This window comes from Oncorhynchus clarkii, chromosome 27 (assembly GCF_045791955.1).
Source record: "Oncorhynchus clarkii lewisi isolate Uvic-CL-2024 chromosome 27, UVic_Ocla_1.0, whole genome shotgun sequence".
Classification (NCBI taxonomy): domain Eukaryota; kingdom Metazoa; phylum Chordata; class Actinopteri; order Salmoniformes; family Salmonidae; genus Oncorhynchus; species Oncorhynchus clarkii.
In genome coordinates, this window is record NC_092173.1 from 3,740,057 (window position 1) to 3,752,324 (window position 12,268).

General features: G+C 41.7%; 1 protein-coding gene across 5 annotated transcripts in view; it reads left to right on the plus strand.

Moving 5' to 3' along the window:
• Positions 1-12,268, plus strand: part of LOC139385677 (Rho guanine nucleotide exchange factor (GEF) 12a) — a 62,496-nt gene that overhangs the window by 20,132 nt on the left and 30,096 nt on the right. For 4 of the 5 annotated variants that reach the window (XM_071130940.1, XM_071130942.1, XM_071130943.1 and 1 more), the window contains exons 2-3: positions 10,504-10,524; positions 11,274-11,368. In XM_071130940.1, the coding sequence (XP_070987041.1) occupies positions 10,504-10,524; positions 11,274-11,368 (116 nt within the window). The remainder of the gene's footprint in view (positions 1-10,503; positions 10,525-11,273; positions 11,369-12,268) is intronic. The other variant, XM_071130941.1, reaches the window with a different exon arrangement.

Here is a 12,268-nt window from a genome sequence, read left to right on the forward strand (position 1 = left end):
GTGGTGAGATCCTGAGGCCCGTTGTCGTGCCATTCATCCTCCGCCATCTCCCCATGTTTCAGCATAATAATGCACGGCTCCATGTCGCAAGTATCTGTGTACAATTCCTGGATGTGGAAAATGTTCCAGTACTTCCATGGCCTGCAAACTCACTAGACATGTAACCCATTGAGCATGTTTGGGATGCTCTGGATCAAAGTGTACGACAGCGCATTCCAATTTCCGCCAATATTCAGCAACTTCGCATAGCCATTGAAGAGGAGAGGTACAACATTCCACAGGTCACAACCAACAGCCTGATCAACTCTATGTGATGGAGATGTGTCACGCTGCAAGAGGCAAATAGTGGTCACACCGGATACGGACTGGTTTTCTGATCCAAGCCCCTCCTTTTTTTATTTTAAGGTATCTGTGAACAACAGATGGATATCTGTATTCCCAGTCATGTGAAATCCATAGATTTGGGCCTAATTAATTAATTTCAATTCACTTGGGGCTACATTTGCTTTTTCCATGTCCTATAGTTACAAATAACACCTCCATTCAGATTATTAAGTAGCAGCCTACTTGTTGGCTCTTGGTCATTGTAGCATACAGTTGAAGTTGGAAGTTTACATACACCTTCACAAAATACATTTAAACTCAGTTTTTCACAATTCCTGACATTTAATCAGAGTAAAAATCCCCTGTCCTAGGTCAGTTAGGATCACCACTTTATTTTAAGAATGTAAAATGTCAGAATAATAGTAGAGAATGATTTATTATATTTCAGCTTTTATTTCTTTCATCACATTCCCAGTGGGTCAGAAGTTTACATGCTACCAAATACTAATTGAGTGTATTGCCTTTAAATTGTTTAACTTGGGTTGAATGTTTCAGGTAGCCTTCCACAAGCTTCACACAATAAGCTCCTGACAGAGCTGGTGTAACTGAGTCAGGTTTGTAGGCCTCCTTGCTCGCACACGTTTTTTAGTTCTGCCCACAAATTTTCTACAGGATTGAGGTCGGGGCTTTGTGATGGCCACTCCGATACCTTGACTTTGTTGTCCTTTTCCTATGAATCAGGGTAACAGCATTGCTACTTCCTCTTACAGTTCACTGTTTTCTATCCCCCCAGCCACTACTCTCTTGTCGAAAATGACTCACAGACAAGCTCTGTTTTTCAGCGTCCTCCTCTGTTTGGGGTGTCCCTGAACCAGGCCCTCTTGGCCTGTTCCGCCAGTTTCCAAGAAAACACAAAACCTCAATTGAGTATTCAAGTCTGGCCCCTCCTTTACTGCCCCTCCCATTCCCCACCTTGTTCTCTGCTGCTCCCTTTAGTTCCTCCCACTTTGTCCTCACCTCCTCTTCCTACAAACTCCCCCCTTCTCCTCCGCTTCTTCCAATGTGAATCCTGGTCCGGGCACCTATAGATAGATGGGTGTTTTGTGAGGACTCTGCCCTGCTGGCATAACAGTGCAGTGAGAAACCTGGCAAAAACATCCAGGGACATTCAGGCAGAAGGCCATGAGTTCACAACAGACATTTGTCTTTGTAATATTTTTTTCCTGAACCTTTCCAGGGCTCTACACTGACTTAAAAATATATATATTTTGTTTTACAAAGAGCACATGTGTGTGCCTATGTTGAAAACATGTAGGAGCTCACAAAGAACTTAAAAATATTTTATGCAACAGCATTTTCTTTGTAATAATGGTGCAAGCATGACGGTCATGAATCTGCTTTCAGTGTATTCTACATGGCACTCGGGGGCTGCGGTACAGGGAAGTAATCTTTGCAACAACTATTATCTGGGTGATAATTTTTTTTTAATAGGTCCTCTGGTGCTCCTAAATGTTTAAATTCCAGGTCACACAGCTAAATATTTAGGCGCATATGCAAGTAAAATGGTCGCACTGTAGAGCCCTGCTTTCTTGAAATACAGCCCAAAATGTTTATATAGCATTCAGGAAGTCTTCTAGCAAATGCTTTTGCTCAATGATGATGAATGTTGGTTTTGAAAGTTAACAGATACTGGTAGCGTATATTTGTTTTGAGAGCGACTGCTCTTCGTTTTCTTTCCATTTCTCCTATGATTCACTGAGGGAGAGAACAACACATCTTCAAGCTATGATTATAAGTCCCTGGGTTTAACCTCATTGAGGTTGTTTGTGCTTGCTTTTCCATTTCTCCTCTATGGCTTTTTGATGGAGTTGCAGGCAGCCGTCTCTGGAACTTATTACAGTCTGAGAACATTTCATAAATGGGCCATTCAGCTCGTCATTGCCTTGCTGAATGGGATACAGTGTCACTAGAAAATAGATTTAATATGGTTACTTGGTGAGACAAATGTCCCATACGGTCGACATTCACTCTTACAAACCACAATACAAAATTTGGTCTCACTTCAGTATTGATGGAGAGGAACTGGAACTTTAGCCTACTAGTTCAGCTTCATGCGTAAATCAATTTGAATTCGATCACTTTTTGATGGCACACCTTTTGATTTGAACGAAACCTTCCATACATATTTTCCCATTGTAGAAATACTCAAAAGGTGAATTTCTGGGCTTGAATGCCAAAACATTCAAGAGATAAAGGTGCTCAAACCTATTTTGCATACCCCACCATACTGTGAGACATCCATGTCCTCATCACTGGAAAAGATAAACGGTTGAGATTGATATAATTTAAAAGTTTGCAAAAAGGACTTAAATTATTTATTTATTAAATTTAGAAAAAAGTGTTTTAATAAAAAAAAGTTATACCTTAAATGTAAATGATCTAAAAACTGCCATTGCCATGGCAAAACATGTATGGAAAGTTTGGTTTTAAATCAAGACATGCTGTCAAAAGGTTATTTACCCTTTATATATTTGTAACCCATCACCCCTTTTATGAGACAGTACCAATGATTTAGCTTACTTAATCAGCCTAAACTCACGTATAGGTCTTGTTTTCAAGAGGTAGCCTCATTATATTGAGTTATTATATCGAGTCATGCCTAAGAAGGCTGCAGCTTACCCAAGTCATTCCTAAGTAGCTTGTTTAGGCTTCGTGTTTGAAAACTGTAGTCATCAGAATAAGTTGTACCCACAGACTGGAGGAAACTCCCTGAATCTTAACTAGGGCCCTATAAAATCTGCGATACAGAGAACGTTGACAGAATCGCGGAATCCAGACATTAAAATGGAATTCCACAACCTGCATCCCACTGCTGGCTTGCCACTAAAGCTAAGCAGGGTCAGTCCCTGTAACTATTCCCCAGGTCATTGCTGTAACATTTACATAAGTATTTAGACCCTTCACTCTGTACTTTGTTGAAGCACCTTTGGCAGCGATTACAACCTTGTAGTGTCATACCCAAGAAAACTCAAGTTTGGCACACCTGTATTTGGGCAGTTTCTCCCAGGTTCGCCCATCTCCACAGAGGAACTCTGGAGCTCTATCAGAGTGACCATTGGGTCTCTCCCGATTGCTCAGTTTGGCCGGCCGGCCAGCTCGAGGAAGAGTCTTGATAGTTCCTATCTTCTTCCATTACAGACTTATGGAGGTCACTGTGCTCTTGTGGACCTTCAATGCTGCAGAAATGTTTTCATACACTTCCCCAGATCTGTGCCTCGACACAATCCTGTCTCGGCGCTCTACGGACAAGTCATTCGACCTCATGGCTTGGGACCTCATAGACAGGTGTGTTTCTTTCCAAATCATATCCAATCAATTGAATTTACCACAGGTGGACTCCAATCTAGTTGTAAAAAAACATCTCAAGGATGATCAATGGAAACAGGATGCACCTGAGCTCAATTTCAAGTCTCATAGCAAAGGATCTGAATACTTAAGTAAATAAGGTATTTCTAAAACCTGTTTTTGCTTTGTCATAAAGAAGTATTGAGTAAAACATTTAATTTAATGCATTTTAGAATAAGGCTTTAATGTAACAAAATGTGGAAAAAGCAAAAGGATCTGAACTTTCCGAATGCACTGTAAATAAAAGTTGAACTTAGGGAATTAACTAAATGTATTGAAAAGTAATTAATTTGCCCATGTTTATCATGAGACATGAATAGAATGCATCGGTGTTTGATATTTCATGCCACTTTCTGCGGAGGCAACAAGATTTCCCCGTCTGTGTATGTGTTGTGCTCACGTCTACCACTTTAGTTTAGCAGGTAGCGATGATGCTAATGAAGAGTCTTCTGGTAGATGGAAAACCTTCCCGAAATGTTTTTTTTTTTTTTTTTACTGGATCGTGACTCCTGTGTGCGTAAATGAGTATAATTTGCTGGTGTCAAGCCTTGAATGAAGCCATGATATGTATTTTGAAATCTGGGAAACCGCTCTTTCAAGTGATCTGACATACAATAGCACCACATCAATCAAATTGTAATCAGTCAAGAAAAAACACTTGTGAAAATGTGTATCTTATATGAAAACCAATGCTTTTCTCCCCAACAACTGCCATTTGCCCAACTTTCTAATGGCGATAGAGAAAAACAGAGTCTTCCTTATTTTGTAATGTTTGATCATCTGAAATCAGAATAGAAATACCTTTTACTGTGAATGAGTAAGACATTTTTGTGACCGGTTATATTTTTCTGTGATTGGATAGTATATTAAACGCATATCTGGCCCTCAAGTAAAAACAAATATCATTTAGTTTTACATATGATAAGGAAAGACAAACAAGTGATATAATACACTGTTCAAAAAAATAAAGGGAACACTTAAACAACACAATGTAACTCCAAGTCAATCACACTTCTGTGAAATTAAACTGTCCATTTAGGAAGCAACACTGATTGACAATAAATTTCACATGCTGTTGTGCAAATGGAATAGACAACAGGTGGAAATTATAGGCAATTAGCAAGACCCCCCCCCCAATAAAGGAGTGGTTCTGCAGGTGGTGACCACAGACCACTTCTCAGTTCCTATGCTTCCTGGCTGATGTTTTGGTCACTTTTGAATGCTGGCAGTGCTTTCACTCTAGTGGTAGCATGAGACGGAGTCTACAACCCACACAAGTGGCTCAGGTAGTGCAGCTCATCCAGGATGGGACATCAATGCGAGCTGTGGCAAGAAGGTTTGCTGTGTCTGTCAGCGTAGTGTCCAGAGCATGGAGGCGCTACCAGGAGACATGCCAGTACATCAGGAGACGTGGAGGAGGCCGTAGGAGGGCAACAACCCAGCAGCAGGACCGCTACCTCCGCCTTTGTGCAAGGAGGAGCAGGAGGAGCACTGCCAGAGCCCTGCAAAATGACTTCCAGCAGGCCACAAATGTGCATGTGTCTGCTCAAACGGTCAGAAACAGACTCCATGAGGGTGGTATGAGGGCCCGACGTCCACAGGTGGGGGTTGTACTTACAGCCCAACACCGTGCAGGACGTTTGGCATTTGCCAGAGAACACCAAGATTGGCAAATTCGCCACTGGAGCCCTGTGCTCTTCACAGATGAAAGCAGGTTCACACTGAGCACATGTGACAGACGTGACAGTCTGGAGACGCCGTGGAGAACGTTCTGCTGCCTGCAACATCCTCCAGCATGACCGGTTTGGCGGTGGGTCAGTCATGGTGTGGGGTGGCATTTATTTGGGGGGCCGCACAGCCCTCCATGTGCTCGCCAGAGGTAGCCTGACTGCCATTAGGTACCGAGATGAGATCCTCAGACCCCTTGTGAGACCATATGCTGGTGCGGTTGGCCCTGGGTTCCTCCTAATGCAAGACAATGCTAGAACTCATGTGGCTGGAGTGTGTCAGCAGTTCCTGCAAGAGGAAGACATTGATGCTATGGACTGGCCCGCCTGTTCCCCAGACCTGAATCCAATTGAGCACATCTGGGTCATCATGTCTCGCTCCATCCACCAACGCCACGTTGCACCACAGACTGTCCAGGAGTTGGCGGATGCTTTAGTCCAGGTCTGGGAGGAGATCCCTCAGGAGACCATCCCCCACCTCACCAGGAGCATGCCCAGGCATTGTAGGGAGGTCATACAGGCACGTGGAGGCCACACACACTACTGAGCCTCATTTGGACTTGTTTTAAGGACATTACATCAAAGTTGGATCAGCCTGTAGTGTGGTTTTCCACTTTTAATTTTGAGTGTGACTCGCTATCATAACCATAATATGATACAGCATTCATTTCAGGGCTACTTTAATCAACATTTTTACTGGGATTACAATATCTGAAACAAAACAAGGCATATATCAACAATTGGCTTCTACATCTTCAATTTCTACATTCAACTAGCATATTTTCTACCACACAAAGATTCAGAACGGGAACAGTTCCAAAAGCACCGCATTACTTTACAGTCATTACATTTCCAAGTCCTTTATATCTCCAAGGCCATTAGTCATGAAGAAAGAGAGAACATGCAAGGGAGAAGGAACATACAGGAAAGGGAAACATACAAGAGAGGCAAAATTACAACTTAATATCTGAGCTACATCTGAGTCAATTTTACTAGTGCCTTTTTCCGCAATGAGTCCGTCACTGGAATGCCACAACCGTAAACAATTTCGGTCCTCTCCGATGCAAAACCACTTGCCCTCGTATTCAAGTGCCACACAAACAAACCGGGTCCTGTTGTCCTTTATCTTTCCTGTAACAATTTCTAGAGGGGGCCTGTAGACTAGGCACGTGCTGTGTCTGAAAAGATGAGCTTACAGTTTTCACAGACAAAGGTGTGTTGAAAGATGGATACCTGTCATTAACGTCAATACCTCCTAACCGATGAGCAAAGTACTTTCGGAATGTAATCTGTCAGTAACCAGTTTGACAACTGCAATGTGAATACAGTGTAAAAAGTGTTTTCTGCAAAACATTGCAGGAGTTGATCACTTGGATCAGACTTGTCAACCCCACCCATCTGTTTATTTTAATCGTGGATTACAGCAGGCTGGCAGACCCACTTTCAAATTCCAAACATCATCCTCTAGCCTATTTACTTGAGTGGAATCCTTTGCATTTGGAAAATTGGAAAGGCAAGTGTCAGTACGTGTCTCTCTCCACTGTATGGCCAATGCATTGTCATCTAACCTACACAAATGCATATCCCCACCCTCAGTTTGATGCTCCCGCTTTTGAAAGTCAACCACAACCATCCCGACTGCCGGTGTAAACATGGACATTTTAAAATGTAGCCTGTGTCAGAACAAGCAATGACCCATAATTTAAAACACTCATCTATGGCTTCATTGTGGTTTGCTGATATAGCTTTTAACAAATCTTTTTCAGGTGGTCCTGTAAGTACTGCGGTTTTCTAAGCCTAACTGCATTATCCTCAGTGGCAGGATCCACAACATGTAAAGCAGTCAACAGAGCTTTGAACCCTGGAGAGACTTTGTACCCCAGTATCGATGAAGGTCCTACTACCTAGATCTAAACCAACTGGACGTTCTGGCCTGAAAGGGATAGATTCCGGTACCTATGTATCAACATTATCATAGGACTGAAGCATGCTATTGGGCAAGACGGTGTGTTTACAGTTACGGGGATGTGGAGCACAAACGTAAAGACAAAGACCAGATGAGAGAAAATAGATAATTGTTAGTATACTTAATCATTTATTTAAAATAAAACATGGTCCTTGTCCAATATATCAAGGCCTGATGATACAGTTGAAGAGCTTGGCTGAGAGGCTGATTTCATTCTCTTCATCCTCGTCTTTTCCGAGTAGCTCAGCCTTAAGGTCATCTTCCTCTAAGAAGGCCATGCCTACATGGTCCTCCTCATCCTGCAGGTCATCAGCACTGACCCGCAGCTCATCTGCCGTCAGTGTCCTCCTCCTCAAGGACAGGAAGTGCATTATCCGCTAGTGCTTTTCTCTGTCCATTTCTAAAACATAAAGACAAACAATGAAAATGAACATTTTTTAAATGTAAATCAGTGACAACCCCTCCAAAGAATAGCCTAAGATTAACAAAGTTAAATTCCGAATACATTTATGTAAATAAAAAAGGAAATCTTCAACGAAAAGTGAAGTGTATCCACAAGTTATCAATTGCATATCTGATAGTCCATAACTGAAATCATATGATCATGTAAGTAGCAAAGTCACAAACCAGCTAGACCAGAATCATTTCGTTACCAAGCTGACCAACACAAAGTCATTATTAATAAGCAATTATCATAAGGCTTAGGCTATAACGTTACATTCATTCTTGCAATCAACAGCCAGAAAGCTTAATATTTTATATGAATCATATCACAGATAAACAGACAATTAATGAGATATAGCCATGTAGTCATCTAGCTAGGGGATATGACTAGCTAGTCAAATATAGCTAGCCACTCAATTTTCCTTCACAACACCCCTGTCTCTTTTGGCTGTTTCGCTAGGGACAAAATATAATCACTGGCCAGTTTGTTTTTAGGTCTAATAACAACTGTACAAAATAAAATGTATTTGTCATTAATCAAAGAAAACGTTAAAATCAAACAGATGACAGCCTACTTGAATTAGATCCTATCTTGCTTTGTTTTGGGTGACTGACTTAGCCTGTGTTGGTAGTCTAGTTATCATGACTAGCTAGCCCCTTCTAACTTGATAGCTTACATTATCTGAGATTTTTTCATCATAAAGCTTTTAATGTACTTTAAAAAATATCTATGCCATTGATCAGATAATATTAACTTTTACATCAAATGTCAACTCACTTTCAAGCTGATTCTATATATATATATATATATATATAATTTATTTATTTTATATACTTTATATACTTCAAGTGGCCTTAGAATAATTCCATGTAGCTTAGTCGAAACCCCCCTCCCTTGGCTAAGACATGGCTTCGACTCTGATAGGTTACAATGTCTGCATTAACCCATCAAAAGAGGGGGTTTATGAAAATATTCTTTATTGTATTGCAGAGATATTGATGTCAAAACCACCGGAAACATGTTTCAGATTTTTTTTTAATGAATGGGCTGGAAAGCGTTAATGTCAACTACGTTAGCCTATGCTTACCTGGTAGAATTATATCATGATTTATTTGCATCAATCCAGTGGGCATTTGTTTCGTGAACTCTACCATCACTTTCACTACAAAAACACAGCTATATACCATTTTTCCCAGACCCCTAATCGTTTTTCTATTAAAATCTTGTGATTTTTGAGCGAAAACCTGAAAAAACAGGGGGAAACGGAAACCTGGAAAAACAAAATGGAGGGAACTAAATTTGGGGAGAATCAGGCAAAAACATTCAACAGATTTTATAGGGCCCTACTTAACTGGATCATAATGGCTAATCCTTCAAGTGGTCTCTTTCACTTCCTGGACCCTGTGATAATGCGAGCTTAGCACTGTTTGCTGACAACTGAAGCAAGCTTAAAAAGTTAATAGGGAATGAGTGAGATTTTCCAAATCCTGACGGGTGCTGCTTTTTCTCCTCGGAGCCGCAGTGCTGCCTGCTACCTCTGCAGCCTGGACGTTTCTAACTCAGGAAACGGGAGCTATGCCAGGAGTGCTCATTCTTTCTGGGAATCTGTCCCTGTTTTCAGCCTTGGTGCTGGGGCTGGTGAGGTTGGCTTTCCCCCCAAGTCTGGGTCAGGGCCATTGTTTAAGGAAAATAAAAAGGGGGAAAATGGCATGATATGGATTTTATTTTTGTATCCTTCATGGGATAGCCTATTTATTAATTTGGGTTATAAAAATGGATCATTCAAATTATTAGCATTGGTACTTAGTTACCAATGCTAACGTAAGCTATAATGGCTAGCTGAAGCTCCTATTCGGCCTTCTGCATGTGCGTGACCGGCTTGTTCACTGTCATTACTTCTCAGCCACAGGAAATTAACTTCTAAAGAACTAGCTGAATCCACACATTGGCCAGCAAAGATCAATGACAGTTCCTCGTCCGTTGGTTCCCCATGAGAAGACTCAAACTGCTGGAACATGCCTCATTATTGATGTGATGGAGCTGAAATGAACAGCATAGAATCTGCTTTTTTTATTTTAAAGTCAATCATTGTGATTAATGGTCTTAGCCCTTCCAATCAAGCAACCAATGCTTCTCTAGAAAAGTTCCCTATTTCAGTTGATTCCCTACTTTACCCCCTACCCCACTTATGGACACTAATCCCTGCAAGGCACTACAAGCAGCCAGCCAGTCTGCATCCCAGTCGACAGACTGAGCAGAGCATGACTCAGATTTTATGATCATGACAGTGGTCTGTTTTTGAACTGTAAAGGACACAATTGGATAAGATCTGAGAGGGGGTGGGGGGGGGGGGGATTTGACCTGGCAAAGCCTTTAATCTTTTAGCTGCTGCTGTCTGTGTTAAAGAAAGCTTGGTGTAGTTTCACCAGGATTATGATGTTTACCAGCGTTGGTCTCGGGAGACGCTTCAGTAGACCTCTTGTTTTTGCTGCTCCCAAAACCCCTTGCAAAGTACCTGCAGTGTACTGTACAGGCGTACATGTTCTTGTTTGAGTCTGCTGATGTTGTCATCGCTCTGTGATGTTGCTCGAATTGGATTATGTTGATGATTGACACTCCCCTCTTTTGCCTTGCAGGTTTTCCAATAAAGCAAACAGGTAAGAAACCTCATTTCATACAACCAAGCGGTAAGCTGTTTTATACGTGTGTTCCTGACGTTTCTACCCAACACAGAAGTAACGTTTTAGGCCTAACCACCAACAGAACTCACAGGCCAGATGAAGGAAATGAAGCGGTCTTTAGGAGAAGCCTGCCTGCCTGCCACACACACACACACACACACACACACACACTGGTCCTCCTCACTGAGTTCAGGGGAGGGGGACAAAGGGGTCCTTCTTTTAGCAAGGCCCATCTCTGCCTAGTCCGGCGAGAAAACAGAGGCCTTTTACAGCCACATGTATGCAGAGCAGGGCCCACGCTCTGGCCTTACGACATTCCTCTGACGAGGGCCCATTCACTCGCTCCTCCAGCTCTTACAGACCCACTCAGCAGCACAGCCAGTCCAAGATCATCTGTCAAATGCAGTTATTATCATGATTCATAAGATGTCACCTCGTCGTTGATGGGGTGGCCATTGAGTGAACAATTGAGTTTCTCTGTTTTATGCTTGTGGATATTCCCATCGGCACTGCAGTCATTGGTGGTACTCCAGGACATTTAAATTGTTATGTTTCCTATAGAAAAGGACAGTTGTCAGTGTTGTACGCCTAGTAGCGGCTCACAAGTAACATATTGTGTTCTTCGATAGCACAGTGGCTGTGCTCCTTAATTCTCATCAGGTTAACTCTTATGGTTTACGTTTTTCCGATGTTTCCTTGTTTTTTTTACAAAGCTCTCTTTTCAGAAGCAGTAGCATTCTCAGTAAAGACCACCCCCCTGACAAGAAACCCAAAAGTGATAAACCGGCAGTCTCCTCTTCACATGAGTTTGACCCTACAGGTAAACCTTCTGACACACACACGTACAGATGAATGGTTTGCAATCGGCATGATGGGATGGTGGGAGTCGATGGTGTATGCTATGCACTATGCTTCATGTTCACTGTGTGGATATGCACTGTTTATTTTTTATCTCTGATCTGCTCCTGAATTTCTGAACCTTTAAGGCCACCATGTCTTTAATAGGTCTTGCAGAAGTCTCGCTCTATTTGATTATGCACAGATCTTTGTTGTGCACAATCACGTCTTCTGTTCAGTGTTACTGTACACAAACTGTTTGGTGTCCTTAATGCTAAGTGAAAAAACACCAGACAACTTTTTTGTTCATTCACACTATTGAAATCTGGGCGTATAAGAGAAAAGGCACGGATTATGTTTGGGTATGATGACTCGTCACTAGCTTTTATTCTCATCAAACAACCAGGGTGATTTAAAGATAGAATTCTCATGCCCTCCAACTTATCTCAGAATGACGCAACGAACATGGACAAGACGTGTTCAGCGAGAGGTTCCCCAAGACGAGTCTCGGAGTGGTTGTTCACTTTCTTCTGATGTTTAGGCCCACGCTCTAGTCTCATTTTTGTCAGCCTAAAGCAGAGATACAGTAGAGTAGAGAAGCAGCAAGCAATTTTAGATATTTTTTTATTTTACCTTTATTTAACTAGGCAAGTCAGTTAAGAACAAATTCTTATTTTCAATGACTGCCTAGGAACAGTGGGTTAAGAATGACAGAATGAGAGATTTTTTTAATATATTTTTTTACCTTGTCAGCTCAGGGATTTGATCTTGCAACCTTTCAGTTACTAGTCCAACGCTCTAACCACGAGACTACCCGCCACCCGCAATGTCTTCCAATCTTTAGTGGAGTAATATTATCAAATGATTATTCCGGTTGAAAAAT